The sequence below is a fragment of the Sylvia atricapilla genome, chromosome 11 (assembly GCF_009819655.1).
Source record: "Sylvia atricapilla isolate bSylAtr1 chromosome 11, bSylAtr1.pri, whole genome shotgun sequence".
Classification (NCBI taxonomy): domain Eukaryota; kingdom Metazoa; phylum Chordata; class Aves; order Passeriformes; family Sylviidae; genus Sylvia; species Sylvia atricapilla.
The window spans coordinates 13,929,430-13,947,240 of NC_089150.1; the positions used below are offsets into that span (position 1 = coordinate 13,929,430).

General features: G+C 38.8%; 1 protein-coding gene across 2 annotated transcripts in view; it reads right to left on the reverse strand.

Moving 5' to 3' along the window:
- The window catches only part of CACNA2D3 (calcium voltage-gated channel auxiliary subunit alpha2delta 3), a 397,930-nt gene that overhangs the window by 259,174 nt on the left and 120,945 nt on the right, over nucleotides 1-17,811 (reverse strand). For both annotated transcript variants that reach the window (XR_010744448.1, XM_066326744.1), the window contains exon 4: nucleotides 15,838-15,897. Coding sequence is in view for 1 of the 2 variants with exons in the window: in XM_066326744.1 (XP_066182841.1) it covers nucleotides 15,838-15,897 (60 nt within the window). In the remaining variant the exon portion in view is untranslated. The remainder of the gene's footprint in view (nucleotides 1-15,837; nucleotides 15,898-17,811) is intronic.

The following is a 17,811-nucleotide window of genomic DNA, read 5'->3' on the forward strand; positions in this document are numbered from 1 at the left end:
GATTAGCAAAACATTGCAAACGTGAGAACGGCCGGGTCCCAAACCCAGAGACAGTGACTGCAGTGCTGTCCTTGGCCAGCTGCAGCGAGCTGGGGGAAAGGACCCTCTCCAGATCTCTGCATGTGTGAATGGCCGCTTCTCCTGAAGCAGTGGAGACATGGTTTTAGTTAATGCAAGACATTTCGACTGGTAAAATGTTACTAAATCAATTGTGTATCAATATACATTCTGGTATCGCAGCAGTTACAGTTCAGGTTGTAGAGTAACAATAATGAAAAACAGAACTTGCCATTATGTATCATTAAAGTATAATCAATTACAGGAATCTGTTAGTGCATTCCTTCAGGGACTCAATCACAAGGAAACACAATCTACTTAAAATGTGCAGATAACCAACGGAAATGATTTTTAAAACAAGGTGACTAGGTTGAAAACATTTTTAAAGATAAACTTTAACAGATTTCCTGACCTCATTTTATTAATGCAAAAGTCAAAATAGACAAAAATGCTGGCTTTATATTCCAAGAATGGAATATGAAAGTCCCTATTAAATCTGGGCCTGGAGCATGTATTTTCCAGCCAACGTGCAAGAGTGCATTTGCTGTAGTCATCATTATATGTTTGTGTGTATGTACAATGATGTCACTGTTTATGGCACTGTAAAGTCCAGATCAGAAAACACAGGTTTTATACTGTCCTTGTGGAGTCCCCTCACACAGGGGCTGACACACGCTCCCCTCATCCACCAGGGAATGTCAGGGTTACCTGGAGCCCGGGCAGAGGTGCCTGTGCACGGCTGAGCACTCTCGGGGAGCCAGGCAACCGTGGCAAAGAGCTCATGAAACCATCAGGCACATCCTCGGCTGTGAGGAGGATTTGTCACTGCAGAAATGCTTTATCAGTCAAAAGGAGAGCTGAGCTGCGGTCTGAAGAGTAAGGGCAAGGCAGCAAATGAAGCAGCTTTGTATCCCATATCCTTCGTTTATCCTCCTGTCTCTCTCTTGATTTATCCTGGCACACCAGCGGCTCTCCTGGTTTACACAAGTGACACAGGCCAGTCACCCGGATAAAATAAAACTGGATCCACCCAAACTGGCCTTGACAACAATCTCACCTCCCGGTTTTGTCTTCTCACACACAGAGGGAAAACAGGAAGATGAGGTGAAAAATCTGCGTTTTTCTATTTCTCCACAAGCCCAGCAACCCCTGCTCAAGAGCAACACTGGTGCTGCCTGAATGTAGAAAGGTCAAGGACTGGGAATTATTTGGAGGAAATACACAGTAGGGTATTTACCAAGAAATTAAAATTAAAAAAAAGAATAATTTCATTTATCTATGAGGTTAATTGTGGATACTCTTAGGGCTGTTATTTTTAAGGAGTTCAGTGCAGAACTCAGATCAAAAATGAAAAAGCATTTTGGGATTCAAGTGGTTTTATAGCACATGCTACACATTCTTATTCTCTAAATTTCAATTAATCTTCAAGAGATTTCTCATTCTATAACCTGTAATAGATCCCAATGAATGTAGGTCCCATAAAATCTGCAGAAAATTGCTATTCTAAGGGATGAAACAGAGTAGAGAAGGGGAGCGGATATAGATATTGAATAATTTCTCATAATGATACCATCTGGTATTTCAGCTCCTTATTATGCTTTTTCATATTATTGGCATTTAACATGTAGTTAAAGCCTGGAAATTTTGGTCTTCCTAGGAGAAAAATAATCATTTGAGTTTTAGACAGCTACCTCAATAGACATTTACCTGTATAGGAATTTCAGTGAAAATAGGGGAAATTTTCAAAAGGCAATGTAGGATTTGCCCCTTTACTGAGAAGTTTGCACTTAACTTTGAACATCTCTACCCTGTCATTAATCTGTGGCAGCAACACTGCTATACTTAGTGGGACTATTAATTTCCCAAGCGTTTGCAGGAAGCAACTGTTTCCCCAGCACTGAACACATTGGAAGATGCTACACTTGAGATGGGGAAAGACACAGGGATCTGAAGTGCTGCTGAGCCTTCTGTGACAGGTCCTGTGTAAGACATGATGGAGCAGCAGCTAGGGCTGTGTGAGTTCTGGGCCCCTCAGTTTAGGAAGGATGTTGAGATGCTTGAGCGTGTCCAGAGGAGGGCAACAAAGCTGGTGAAGGGCTTGGAAAACCAGCCATATGAGGAACGGCTGAGGACGCTGGGGTTGTTTATCCTGGAGGAGACTCAGAGGTGACCTTATCACTCTCTACAACTCCCTGAAAGGTGTTTGTAGACAGCTGGGGGTAGGTCTGCCTCCAGGCAGCAACTGACAGAACAAGAGGACACAGTCATAGGCTGGGTCTAGGGAAATAGAGGTTGGATATTAGGAAGAAGTTTTTCGCTGAAAGAGTGATTAAATACTGGAATAGTCTGCCTGGGGAGGTGGTGGAGTCATTATCCCTGGATGTGTTTAAAAAGAGACTGGATGTGGCACTTGGTGCCATGATCTAGTTGAGGTGTTAGGGCTGGGTTGGACTCGATGATCTTGAAGGTCTCTTCCAACCTACACATTCTGTGATTTTGTGACTCTGTGAATACAAGCCAGACAGCCCAGGGCAGCAGACTGTGCTCCAGGGCTCTCTGCTGCTGCCATGGGGGCAGAATTTGAAGCAGGAGAGGGAAAAGTGAGTCAGGCCCCCCGGGGGAGAGGGGAGTGTGAATGAAAGGAGAGAAGACCATGGAGAGCAGTTCAGAACTGTGCAAGGGTATCAAGGCCACTGGGCTAGGCAGAAAGGCTTGGAAAGATCTCACAGCCTCCAAAACCTCTCACAGCCATTCATAAACTCAGATGGCCTCTGTTCAGACCATTTTACGTCACTGCAATTCCATATACCCTGTCAAAAAAAGAAAAATAATCACAAATCCAACATAAGCTTCCCCAAGCCATAAAAATTGTACCAAATCTCCTCACTTCGTTGTCAACCAGCTGGGCCTTTGCCATCCCTATACCCAAAACCTCCATGGTCCATTCCAATACAGCACATCCCCCTTTACTCATCCCTTCTTTGATGCAAAATTATGGTTGGCATATGATGCTGAAAGCTCTTGAGCTGAATTTGTCAGCATGAGCTTCACACAGCACAGAACATCCATTAAACCTTTAATTAATATCTCTGACTGGTACTTTTTGGATGCACAGCAATATTTTTCTGAACACATGCTCCTCGTTTCAAAAAGCTAACTGGACACAGAATAAGATTTAAAATCGGGGTTTTTTTTACATCTCAATTGAATTGACTGAAAGCTTTAGCTGAAAAGCTGCTGGCTTAAATCTGAAATCTAAAATGCATGAAAAGTAATATTAAATAAAATTACTGCTATTTAAATGTTGTCTTTTTCTTTTTTAGTGAATCACAAACAAAACACTTACTTAAACCTGGCTGCGTGACTTTTCAAGGAAGAGACCATTGCTTTTTCCCCACTCTTTTCCCACAGGCAAGTACATCTCCTGATCTTTTATTTCATGCACTTAATCACTGAGCTTTGTTGAGCAAAGCCCATGACTTGATCTTAGACATGGTTTTTCACTAGGAGGTTTTTTGGGGTATTTTTTAAGGAGGATATCTCCCACAGCATAACCCACAAAACTAGTGATAAAGATGTATTATACTTAAAGTTGAATTGCAGAACTTTGAACAAAATTATTAAAGCATAAATACTAAACTATATATGCCTTTAAATGGGCATATTTAATACTTCTTCTCAGTCACGGCCACAAGTCTATGTGGAGTACAGCTCAAAAGGCTGTATTTATAAGTCTGAAGGTTTTACACATCATAGATTTGTCAAATTTTGAAATTTTCAGTTTTCATATTAAAAAAAAACTAAAAGTCATTAACTGTGGCCCTTGACATCAACTACTGTGTGTTGTGCTGTCACCTATTATTCACAGAAAAATAATTGCTTTTGTTTTTCTTTTTTTTTTTTTTTAATCTGAGTTTAAAAGTCACCAGTGACTATTTCACAAGGAGAAGTTTCCCACTACACATTAATTAAACATGCAAGTGTATTTTTATGATTAAAAAACCCCATAGTTCACTGAGTCCAGGCAAATCCTGTATATTATGAATTGACAAACCACAAGTGATGAAATGATGCATGAATATAGAGACAGAGGCAAAATAACCTACTTGAACCCAGAAAATTTTCAGACAATAACCATTACCAGGTTTAATTAACTTTAACAGAAAAGTGGGGGCTCCTTCTGTTTCAAGTTAATGAAGCTCAACACATGGACACTACAATTAGAGACAAAAGCGTAAGTCTGAAGCAAGTTATATTTCAGGATTGAAATAATGAGCTTGGTATTTTAATTTCACAGTCAGCAATTACGTGAGATCCAGAAACAAAGACACAATACTTGCAATGGAAATGTTAAGGTACAAATGCAGCTGGTTTTCACTCAATATCTTTCTTATAAGCCAGAGGCAAGAAAATAATTTTTTTCCCACAATAAGCAGTACAATGTACAATACCCTGGAAATATTTCGACTATGATCATCTAAGATTTACTCACTTGCATACTACACAAGTCAGAAACGTGACCTCATCTAAAGCCCTGAACTGCTTAGTGACTCCTATCATGCCTTTCTCATATATATTCATTAAATCTCTATCTATAATACTGTTATTTCCATTTAAAATGATTGTTGTGTAGCAAAAAAAGCTGCTCTCCCACAAAAATGAATAAGCCTAGATCACTTCCAACCCTTTTCAATAATTTGCCTATTCCTAAATACTAAGCTGGAAGAATATATGACCCTTAACTTAATCTCATCACCAAGCACCTCCAAAGAAAAAAAAAGGCACAAAAAGAGAAAAGATGGTCTGCCATTTATGTCTCCCATTTATAGTTTATTAAACCTAGAGATAATAGGAAAAAGGTGGAAAAAAGCAGAGAATGTCTGGGCTGTAGTATCAGATATCACTGCTTATTACTGGCTATCTGCCTAGTAATCATAAATCCATTGGGTAATATTCTCAAATCTTTTGCTTTTCAGGTAGGTGTGAGCCAAAAAGAAAAAAAAGTTTAATTTTCTATGAAGAGCAGAAAACAGCAAGCACAGCACAACTGGGCACCAGGATGCATAAATATTCCTGATTACAAACCCTTGCACATAAAGCAAACAGGAAGAGTTTGAAGTTAACGGTGTGTACATCATGCAAAAGGTATCTCTGTCCCAAAAGATAGATATCACATAGACTATGAATGAACTGCTCCAACAAATTATATTATTCCTCAGAGGGGAGAGGAGAGCAATGTTATAAACAGTGACTTCAGAAAAGTGAGAACAATAGGGCATTGAATTTTGTAAGAGTGAATTAAGGATCTTTTTTTCCTGGAGGAGAGCTCAGTATCATTGACCAATGAGCCTTATAAATAAAAGCATTAACTCCAGCACTGCCTGTTCCCCTAAGCACCTCAGCATCTTGCACTTTCAACATTCTGTACCTGCATTTAGTTTCAGATACAAGTACAAGTACGTGCAGAATTAAATAGGGGTTTCAAATAGATTTTTTTTAAAACAATTTTCAGGGAACTCAGAAAACACATGATCCTGGCAGAACACACATCTCAGACACATAGCTTTGATGTGAGACTGAGTGTGCCTTTGTTGAAGATTTAACAAATCAGAAAACAACAATCCCTGTACATCACCTCCTCCTCGTGCTGTCGGATATGTACTGAATATCCACGGATAAAGGAAAGCTGAGCCAGAGCAGAATTTTTCAAAATAAATCTTGATAGGATCAAACTCCTCCGATCTGTCACTTGCCTTTGGCATCACTTAAACCAAGGAGAGTCATATTCCTAACACTGTCTCCGAGATCTTGACAGGACTGGGAATGCAGGCGTAAGTCTGACTCCAGTGTGAACCCTGCCCAGTACTGAGGGCAGGGCAAAGGCACAGGGCTGGGAGTTCTGCTGACCTTGTCTGCAGTACAAAGCTAAAATCTAATTGAAAAGCGTTTTCAGATGAGAAGCTTTTTGGTTTTTTTCTGTGAGAGAGGGATGTCCAGTACTTTCAAAGCCACAAATCTGAACAAAGGAAGTCAAAAAACTGCCTACTATTTCAATGTCAAATTCCTGTTTGCTATCACCACTATGCCAAACATTAAGCACTGGCAACTCTAACTTCACCCTGTATGTTATTTCTCTGGCTCTTTAGCTGCTTTCTTGCTTAGTTAGAATTGGAAATTGATAGGCCCATAAACATCTACGAGAGACACGTTATTAAACACATCATCTCTGTCTGCTCTGACAACGATAAGCCAAGTTCTCGAAGGTTTATGGCAATCTCAAGGAGTGCATGTTTTTCAATAACATTTTGATCTTTTTTCCTCATCTATGCAGCGTTTCTTCCTCACCGCCAGTGCATACTTGTTTTGCCTGACTTCTCTGAAACCTGTTCTAAAATTTTGCTTGAATGTGACCTACTCTTCTGCTCTCTCCAAAGGTCTTTTTTTAAGAGGTTGAAAATGGTTTCTCCATTTTAGCCTTTCTTTAAGCAAAGGTAATGGCTCTTAGGGAGACTTGCAAAAAGATTACTGTCAGTACTCTTGAAACACTATGATATTAACACTTAACAGCTTTGCCTTTACACTTTATTTAGGTATTTCTCCTTCTCCATCCTTCTTCCCTGCACTTTACAGTCTTCTGGCACCTAACTCTTTTCTGCACCATTTCTGCTTTATTCCGCATCCTCCACATCCTTCCTTTCACAAAACAAAGTTTGCCTCGTTTAAGCTGTTCTGCCAACTGGTACACCCCTGCCCAGGGCAGGACCAGGGGCAGGGTGGGATCACTTCCCAAAGCACAGCCTGCTTTGAAACGCAGGAAAGCCTCCAACTGCTCAATTGTAAACTGTGGCATGAAATGTTCTGACTGGGGGGAAAGGCAAAAATATTGGCTGAATCTATTTCTCATTTGGGCAAACTTGGAAGGAACGCTGAGCATTTTCAGAATAAATTGTTTTGGAGTCTCAGGTAAAGTTCTTGGAAGTTTACCCTCACTTCAAGTTTGGTATGAGAAATTTCACTCTAATTTTAAGGATTAAGTACTGAATTTCTGATAAATGTTCATTTTATACTGTCTCTCTCCTTTTTCTTTTTCTCCCTATTACCTGCTTGAAAATGAACATATTCAAGGGACTGGTTTGTTCTGGTACAACGTGTCCCCTTATCTGAACAATACTTGTTTACTAATTTATCTGTTCTACTGGAGTAAGTTAAAGTATTGCCTTGCAAAAACAATAAATGAAAGAATTCCATGTTGCAAACAACTGATTGTTTTATCACTATTCTAAACAGAATTTCAGTTTTATTTATAAAACCTATGAGTTTGTAGGAATATGCAAGAATCTAAGCTTTTAGTTTTTTTAAACGTGGCTCTAATACTTACAAGATGCATACAAAGAGGATTTAAAAGGCAGCCTCAAATCTCAAACTTAATGACTCGAGAATGGGAAAGGAGAAACTGTATAGGTACTATCTGTATGTAAAGACTTGCTGCTCCATCTTGTTGGCGCTGTTAGATGTGACCTGTTAATCTCCTTAGTTTTGGAAAACACATTTCTTTTTTGCAGAATTGTGCCAGAGAGGAGAAGATTTATGCTGCTGTTCAAAGCTATCCTCTGAATCAAGTAGGAGAGACACTCAGACTAGAGCCTCTGAGATCCAAAACGACTGCCCCATCCATCAGGCTTCTCTGAGCTGAGTGTCTCACTAACTCTTCTGCTGAATTGTTTCACATAATACAAATAATTTAATATTCACTAGAGAAACAACTTGAACAGGTTGCTCATATCCTGAGAGCCCCACCTAAAGTGATTACGAGTTGCTCTGAAGCAGAGGTTTCTCTTGCTCAGGAAAACCTTTGGGATGTCTCAATGTTTAATCAGAGAACCTGAAATTTTGAAAACACTCATGGGATGATAAAGCTATTTTGTTCTCATTGCTGGTAGCAAACAAACATAATGAAGGACCAAAAAAATATAAAAGCTAAAATCTCAGGAAAACAGCATTATCAGCCCAGTCATACAGTTCTTTGACAACTCCAGGTTTCAGATTTCTGTAAGGTAATTTACAGCAGGTATCATGAGACAAAAGCACTGTGTTCTCTGATGGGTAGAACTGAATTTATAGAGTGTTCTTCAGCACACACAGCACACACCTCACACACTTCAGATAGAGACTGCCACTCCAGGAGAAGCTGGCAAGAACAAATCCAGAAATGTCTGGAAACTGCTTCTGGCTTAAGGGTACCAAGAGGACAAGTCCTGTAGCTGAAGTGAGAAGTACCAACCTCCAGAAATCTGTGCCAAACTTCCACAGAAGCAGAGAACAGTTTTTGCAGTAAAAAATTCAGACCAGAGCTGCTGGTTCCTCTGCTGTCAAACTCCGTGTAGACAGGACAGCTACTGAACAGAGAATTACTGCTCTTTTTGGATGGGACTCTTATATAAGGCAGAACTGCACTAAAATTACAAAATTGCGGGGAAATCATCTCTCCTGCATCTCTCCTTCTCAGACAGCAAGATAAACATTGCTCTTCTGTGCTCAAAGTCACTCCTTGTCAACAGAAGTTATGAACAAACAAAAATAAAATCATTCTAGTTATTTACATTACATTTGTTTGTAGTAAGAGAACACAGTTCTTTAGCAAGATAAATGTGTGGAAGGAGGAAAAGTAATAAAAATTATCCACTAATCATAATCTTCTTGAAACATCAAAAATATTCTCTCAGTGCTCAAATATCTCCAAACTACAAAACTCCAAAATGAAAAAAATTAATTAAGTCATTTGTCATTAGAAGATGAGCTAAAATATTGCTAGCCTGGCTTCACAGAACCTTGTTTCTCTTTTCCTCTCCACTCGCCACAGAGTCAGAAAGCATAAAAGCTTTGAAATTAAAATAACCAGAAAGGTGCAGGGCCTCTCTTTCTCTGCACTCCCTTTCTGATACTTAATCCCTGCCAAGCATGCAGATTGAAGGCCAAATGGAAGTCTTCCTCTGAAGATTACTTTGTGCCTGAATTCTATTGCATTTTTTAACCAGTTATATCTGAATTCACTGATGTCTTGATAGTTTCATATCGAATTCAGTTTTCCTCTTGCCAACCTCAAAAAATAAATTGGAAAGAGTATACAAGCTAAAATGCTTTCCACTGGAAAGGCTAAAAATCTGAAAATCAATTTGTTGCAGTGTTGGAGCGGTTGGGAAGTCCTTCATTTGAGCTCACAGAAATCAATAAGAATAATACAAAACTAAGAACTGCAAAGAGGAACCTTTTATCTCTTTCGGGAAAAAAATTTGAAGTATTTTATGAAAGAAAAAAAATACCAAAGGAAAAAAATAACATCAAATAAAAACTCTAACAGACACTGTTATGATTTAAATGTGGCCTGCTGGGCCTTGTAGTTCATTAGCTCACTAGACACATTCCTGTGCACTTTTCCCTTCCTTTTAGCTTTTAAACTACACTAATTCTTAAGAGTTTGAGCCTTTGGTGTTTCAGTCAGTTTATAAGGACATTCTGAATTCTATGCTTACTGTTTTTCTTTGATCTCCCTTATCTTTTGATCGGTATGGAAAAACTCAAACAATTCTGAATAAGAACCACACCTCTGCAGGTCCTGGCAGCATTTTACATCCTAGCTGTATCCAAACTCTGCCTCCAGCTGGATGAACAAAACCACAGAGACCCCCAGTGTCAGAGTGAAATAAGACGAACCCCCTGAGAGCAGCTCCTGGGTGAGGCACCTCGGGAAAGAGCTCCAGAGGCAGATTTTACAGATGAATAAACTGTAGTGCCCTGCAACTACTTCTGCAGGAGTTGTGCAGAAGTTTACAGCTTAGATTTGGGCGAGCTAGGGATCTCTTCCTCCCCTTGCCTTATTGAAGCTCTAGCTGCAGTGTCCACATCCCACACAAACAGAGCTGAGAGGACTTGGGCCAGCAAAATGTTTCAAAGAAAATCTAAAAAGGTAAATTCCTTTTCCAGGTTTAACAGTTTAGACAAACTAAATTCTGATTTAGAAAATAAGCAGCTTGGATAAATAATCCACGAAGTCTGTCAAACTTCAGATGTTGCACTGCTATTTTAAATACACTTTTCAAAAAGTAATTTCAGTTGCTGGTTACAAGGGCTTGAAGTCCAACAGGCTTCCCTTTCCCATTGTGGATGTTCAGAACCCTTCAAGAGCTGACTTCAGGCTAATGGACATTGTTATAACATCCAGAAAAATATTAGTAGACTGTAAATCCAGTTATCATGTGCATCATGTAATATTAGTGAGACAATAAATACGCAAACAGACTTGTCTGAAATACTAACATAAAAGCAATGCATGTGTTATAATAGGAGTTTCATAAGATTATGTATAATAGCTCTTCTCAATTATCTTTTATCCTGGTATTTTTCAGCACCTGATGTCAATGTAATTATCATTTATTTGTTTAAATTTTTATTAAATCCCTAAGCATTTAGTAATCCATCTTTTTAAATTTTTGCCTGGTATCATTATACTAAATAAACATTTAGGTCAGATTTTTTTTTAAAGTAGTATCAATTTAGGTTATGATTTTATATCTATATTTAAGCTTTACATCTAACAGCTAAATCTCAAAATTAGAGAAAGGCAGGCAGCTCCCCTTAAACAATAAACTATTGAGTAATATTAACAATTGGAGGATTAGACCCAGAAGCTGTAAACCACATGAACTGCACTAATTGTGCTCCTCAGTCCTCTTTTACTATTTGTGCCTACTCCTAAACATCTGAAGTCTTAATTTTTGTAGATTTTAAAAATATGTATTTCAAAAAAGAGCACTGTTCACATATGTAAACCACTGGAAACTCCTTAACCGTCCATCTGCTGATTTCACAAGATTTTTTTTTATGTAGCCAACACACATAGTCTGAGAGTAAGGATGTGATTTTTCAAGGACACGAAATGCAATTTGGAGTTAACAGACAGAAAAATCTGGCAGACAGGTACCTAACTCTGGTATAGTTTTGCAAACCTTTTCCTTAAGGCTCAGCCATATGTTATAGATCTTAGAAAAATGAATAATGAAAAACAGCCTTACACCAGTATTCCTTTTTTATCCCACTAAATTAGGAGTATTCTTAAAAGAAACTAATATTTTCCTAAAAACTATTTGATTAATCCTCTTCTAGTGTCCAGGTATAAAACTGAAATAAGGTCAACCATCTTAAAACATTGGCACTTGAACCTCTCCTATCTTATGCAGGAAGTAAACCTACAACAGTCTGAAAAATAAAATCTGGTCATTCCAGTGCATCAACTGTGCACCAGCTTTGATTCTAGCAGAAAGAAATAACCTTGCTTTTTTTATCATCACATCACACACATGCAGAAAAAACCTAGCAGGAATGTAAAGCAAATGAACTAATGAACTTAATTAACATAGAGAAAATAAAAGAACTACCCTGCAGATGTGTATTTGTAGTGAAATCAGTCAGCAAATGAAAAGTAGTCATGACAAAATTTTATGTTACTTCGTCCTGTCACTGGGGTCAGAACTACAAAAACTGGATACCAACTAAGTTATTATAAATCTTTCTTCTAAAATTAATGGAGTTTTTTGTCTGTTTGTAAGAAACAAAGCACAAGTTATTTTTACTGCTGCATTGAGAACTCCAGCACCAGCCCCAGCGCTGAGCATCCACCTCCTGAGATTCTGGAAACCCAGAAGGAGCCCAGCCCTGTGAGAGGTATCCTGCCCTCCCTCTGTCCACATGGTGCCAGCACAGGTTTGTGTGCACAGAGCAGTGACAGCGACACTGGGGCACAGCGAGCCCAGGGCTCAGGAGCCACCCCAGCCCTGTGGCTGCTGGAGGCCAGCAGCTGCTGAAACTTTGGTGCAGTTTAAAAGTCCAGTTTCCAGTGGTTTGATGAAATCTGGTGGGAGGGGAAAGTCTCTAAACCTATGTGGTTGTATCAGCTGCATATGCAACAAATTCTTAGGTACATGGTAGCTCCAGGGAAGAGTTTTCCTCTTCAGAGCCTCTTGCAGGGGTCTGAACACCAAACCCACCAGTGTTTCTGTGAACCATAACAAAGCGGTTCATATAATAGGAAACACAAGCACAGAGGTAATAGAAGAAGAAGAGGCCAAATTTCAGTTACCAATGATTATAAATTACTTTAATTGTCAGGTTTTTTTAATAGATCATCTCCTAGCAGATATGTTACCCTCTTTATTATCTTTCTCCAATTTTTTTTCTCTGGCAAATGGCTAAGCCAAGAAAACTAAAGGATGATTGTAGAATGACTTCAAAACCTGCAACAGTCAATACTCCTGTAGTCCTGCTGGGTATATAAGAAGGCAGTTTACCTCTGTCCTGGGGGTTTTTCCATTATGTTAAAGTCACAAAACCAGGGGAATGGCTTCACTTTAAACAGAGGTGAGAACAGAGCCATTCCCATATAAAGGAAGAGAAACAATTCTTTACACCTGTGAATATATTGTGACAGGGCAGCTTGCTATAGTAATATAAATGGTAACTTCTTTTACAACCCCAAATACATTAGGCATGACTAAAGAAATTCCACTTACGAACTTGCAAATAATATTTAATAACAATGAATGACTTGCACCCATACCCATGAGGTAAGAAAACCCTTGACTGAGATTCAAATACAAGTAGCATTTAGATGGTTATTTCCTTATAATTTCACATTCCTAATAGGGGAAAAACAAAACAAAACAAAACAAAACATACAACACCACCAACCAAAAAAAAAACAAACCAAACAAAACTCCCAAACCCCAAATACTGCAAGGTAAATCTTTAAGGTCTGCTTTCACTGATTCATAGTTTGGCCATTACTCAAACATGCAATGTATAATGCTGATGAGTTAAACATCACATCGCCTGTTTTGATTTATTACTTTGAATTCTCTGGGAATTTTATTTATGTTTATAACTACAAGGTTGGTGGTGCCCACAAATTCAATCCAGGGATAGATGGCTGAGTGCTTAGACCATTACACAGAATTACAGTGTATTGATTAGAATACCTATGGAATAACTAAGGACAAAACTAATAATGTTACTAAGAAAAATGGCCAGAAGGAATCAGGTTTAGTCTAACCAAGTAATACAGTTTCAGCATTGCTGAAGAGAATACCAGCAGTCTAACAGGTGAAGTCTTACAGTTATTACTTTCTTTAAGTGGGTGCTTTTCTCTAGTCGATAGAAATATTAATAATATTTTATTTCTCTCTTTAATCATTTTTATGTACTAAAACAATATTGTCTATGCTGTCCTCAAGACACAGAAGACCAACTTCACCACAGTGTTTCTGTGAACCATAACAAAGCAGTTCACATCTTAGGAAACACACTCCCAAGCACAGAGGTAATAAAAGATCAAGAGGCCAAATTTCAGTTAACAATAATTATAAATTATTTGATTTTTAATAGAACATCTCCTAGCAGAAGATGTTACCCTCTTTATTATCTTTATCCAAAGCAAAAAAAAAACCCACTTTCTTTACGTCCTTTCTGAATTTCCAGAATATCTGAGCACAAAGAGCACAGGCTGTTGCTGTACCACGTATCACTAAATCAAAGCATTTAATCCTGTCTTCCACACGTCAGCCAAAACAACACAAATGCCAAAAAATTCCTCTTTGATTGCAGAATTGTATACACTGCACATTATATAAGCCTTCTGTCCCCTTCCACTTGAATGTACACTATCAAATCATCCTGGCCATTACTTTCTATTGAGCAGATGGTATTATGAGATTTTTGATAAAGAACAACAATCACCCAGCAAGGGTTGCAAAGGGGTCGCTGAAACCAAGATTAACAATTGATTAGCTTTAATGGACCGTGACAGTAATAAACAACAGAGCTCCACACAAAGATTTGATTGTCCTGTTAATGCTGCTGACACAAATGGCTTTTAACTGGCTTCCTGAAAGTGTTAATATCGCCAGAGCCCCGGCAAATGAAGGACTTTGTCAAAGTGAGAACTGTCCTGCAGTGAAGAAGCATTTACTGCAGCCCTCTAAAACATCTTCTATAAAGTGTGTTTCTGATGTATTCAGACAATAGTTCCTACTTCTCCAAGGCTTAAAGTTCAACAAAATGAAGAGCAGCATATGTCTGCAAGGCTGGAGTATAATAGAACTCTAACACATTTGAATACAGAACCCAGCACTCCTCGAATATACAACAATAATGTGAATTATCATTTTCAGTGGGCTCGTTTTATCCTTACTCCAGCCTGGGCTGACGGATCTTTAGTATCACAGCCTTCTAAACTCAATTTTTTATGCTTGGTTCTGATAAGTTGACTCTGTTTTTTCTTCCTTTCTGCACATAAATCAGTAATTTGTATCATATTTTTATTAAAATAAAGTGGGTTTTGATTACTGGAAGTAACCACGCAAAATCTGAAAACAGAACTTAACAGATCTATTTATTTCTTAGATAAATGTATAGGAAAATGTCTATGGAAAACATCTTTGTTTCCTTTAATTCTTTAAGCCCAAAATTTAAATAATCTTATGGCAAATATTCACAGAAGGTTTTAAAATTAAAACTAGGTAGAGGCAAAGTAGACAAAACTCCACCTAACATGGCATTCAAGAAAACATGGATACAGGAATTCAATTAAAGGTAAGGAGGTATTTACTCATCTAAGCATTGACTAAGACTTCTTTTTTTTTTTTTTTTTTTTTTTTTTGCACGCATGTGTATGTCTTTTTTAGGCAAAGGCTTTTGTTTTAAACATTTTGAGCCGTGAGCTGCCACGATGCTGTTCCCTCCCACATTATGACTAAAGGCAACACACAAGTGGTGCATCTCTAAGGGCTCCCAGGAAAAACCAGTGTCTGCTCTAGACACATTCAAACACAAACCACTTGCAGGTCTTGCTAATTCCATCCCTGTGGATCTCACCCCATCTGCAAATTCGATTCTCTGCAAACCAGTTCCTTACCAGCACACTGCAGACACAACACTAATTGATGTGTTAAAAAAGGTGACCTGCACAGATACACAAGGGAATTTAAATGAAATCTCTGAAAGAGTTAAAGGCACTTGCTTGGTGTCCCAACACACAAGCACTAAGCACACAACCCATCAAAACACTGAGCCAGCCCTCTTTAATTCTGTTACAGATGAGCAATGGGATGATTGGCTCTCGCAGTTAAGGGATGAGTATTGTGTGTATGTTCAGAGAAGCTTTACTGATGTATATTTGTGTTACTGTGGTTTGTTGTTTGATGTCCCCAGTTCTCCCCACGGTGTATTGTTGCCACCAGCCCAGGCTGTCCCCGACACTGGAGGGAAGGAGGGAAGGGCTGGGAATGGGGAAGGATTCCTGCTAGGGGTGCAGCAGGACAACACCTGAGCTCCAGGTGAGTGGCAAGGAAGCAGCCTCCACCCATGGAGCGCCAAGGAGAGTTGTCTGACAGACCCTGGGAGGGGTCAGGGCTGGCTGATGTGACCCCAGGGCCATAAAAGGCACAGCAGCCATTCTGTAGACGGGCACATGGCGACATCCCAGCGCCCGGCCCTTTCTCCTTAGTCAGTCCTTCGTTGTATTTTGTCAAGGTTTAATGATTCGAAATTTTTTAAAGTGATAATAATTTAAAATTTTTTTAATTGTCATTTCTCACAATTCCATTTTCTGTAATCAGCATCCTTCTCTTACTCACATGCTTGGCTTTCTACAGCAGTTCTTCAGGCAAGCTATTGTATAAACCATTTTATATACTCTGATGATAAACATTCAAGAAGGTAATTATTTACTACCTGTAAGTCAGCATCAAATTCATGTTTCAGATAAGCATCTTCTGCAGCTTCAACAAGACGCTGGAAAAAAAAAAAAAAGGCATGTTTTTGAAATAATGGATACCAATTTATAACTCGGTAAAAAAACAGAGATTGTTTGAGAATTGTGCAATTTATCTGCTCTCATACTTCTTTGAATAAAATATACGATCCAGATTTAAAAAAAGAAATAAAGGACCAAGTTTTTTAAACCCTCAGTACCCACTGTTGGTGGTACAAAACTCTAAAAACAGCTCACTCAGTAATAAACAAACAAATAAATAGATCTATTTTTTTCACCAGTGTCCAGCCTCCCGTAGCTCCCATTCTGAAATTATTTTTGAGAGAACAAAAATATAGTTGATTTAACATGGATTTTATTTTGCAAATAGGAGCCCTTTTCAAATCTTCCTTAACATTAAAATAGGAGGTATTCCCTAATAATGCACTTGATTTCAAGAAACTGACATAAAAATGAATTTCTAAATTACACACCAACTCTAAATGATAAGAAAAACAGAGCCTAGGTTTGTTTACTGAGCAGACTGAAATACTACCTTAACGTGGTACATTATCACAAGATTTTTCTGCAATTACAGAAGTAACATTTACAGAATAGCAGCAATTCAGTAGTATTTTTGCCCTCTTAATAATATCCATAACTCCTTGTACTGGAGTTATTGTTCCTCATCATTATTATCTGACAGGAAAAAACATGGTTGCACCAAAACACGGCTACCTGAACCATTTAATTCATAGAGGAGTTTGCTGCAGATATTCTATTGGGAAATGATATTATACCTTTTCTAAGGTTTTACTCAGGGTTCTTTATATTTCAGAGTATTTTAACCATGGAAGGGACTCCTTCTAGCTTTCATTTAATCTACCTGAACGTTCATATATGTACAAGCCAAAATCAAACAAAATACTCTGTGTCTTTTACTTTCTTTGCTCTATCAGACACTGGTACACACATTTTCAGATATTTTGCATCACAAAGCAAGGTCCAGACTCTCATTACGCAGAGTGGGCAGCCATGCACACATTTTTTCTCCCTTTTCATAACTGTTTGCACATTTATCAAGTCTTTGGATATAAATCAAAATGAAATCAGAATTCATATTGATTGCTATACAGTTTGAGCTATAATGGAAACTGAACCAAGAAAAATATTTCTGGTTGCCAATGCAGAACAAATGGCTGAGCAGAATGCTGACAGTTTGAGCAGAGCCCCGGTGGCTGCAGGGAGGGTTTGTGCTGGCCGGGGTCTGCAGCCTCCTCTCCTGCTCCATCCCATCTCCCAGCACCACCCTAAAACCCCGGGGCCTCTGCTGGGCTTCTGCCCCTCCCTGCACACCCCGTGGGGAGCCTCTCCAGGCTTTTCTTTGGTACAGAATTACAATCTCAAACACACAATTAAATCCTGGAAATACTCCTGATACCTCGGCTGATACAGAGAAGCAAAAGGCCACCTTCCCAGAGCCCTGTGCTGGGAGAACCTCCCTGACATTGGACTGGGTCCAGCTTCAAACATCTTGTCCTGTGAAAACCCAGCTAGTCACATCAAACCCATCTGACCCAAACTGGAACTGAACAGAGCTGCTTCCAGCACTGGGCAAATCAATCCAGAACTGAGCTGGCAGAATGTCTGAGCTCACCTTCCTATGTACAGGGGTAAAAGAACCCAAAAATAACAAAACATCCCAACCCACTGCAGGAGGGGGACCCATGGAAAAATATTTCAAACTCAATTGTGAACTTCTGTGTCATTGTTCCCACTACTCCTATACTATTTCAATAGTACCAAGAACAGACTTTGCAATGTGAAACATTAATGAACATTCATTTGAGCCACAGTTTTTTGTCTTTAGGATCTAAAAGGGGAAGTAACACAAATCTTCTCCTCTGACGGGGGGAAGCCTTACAGCAACTGAAACAAATCCACACACATTTGAA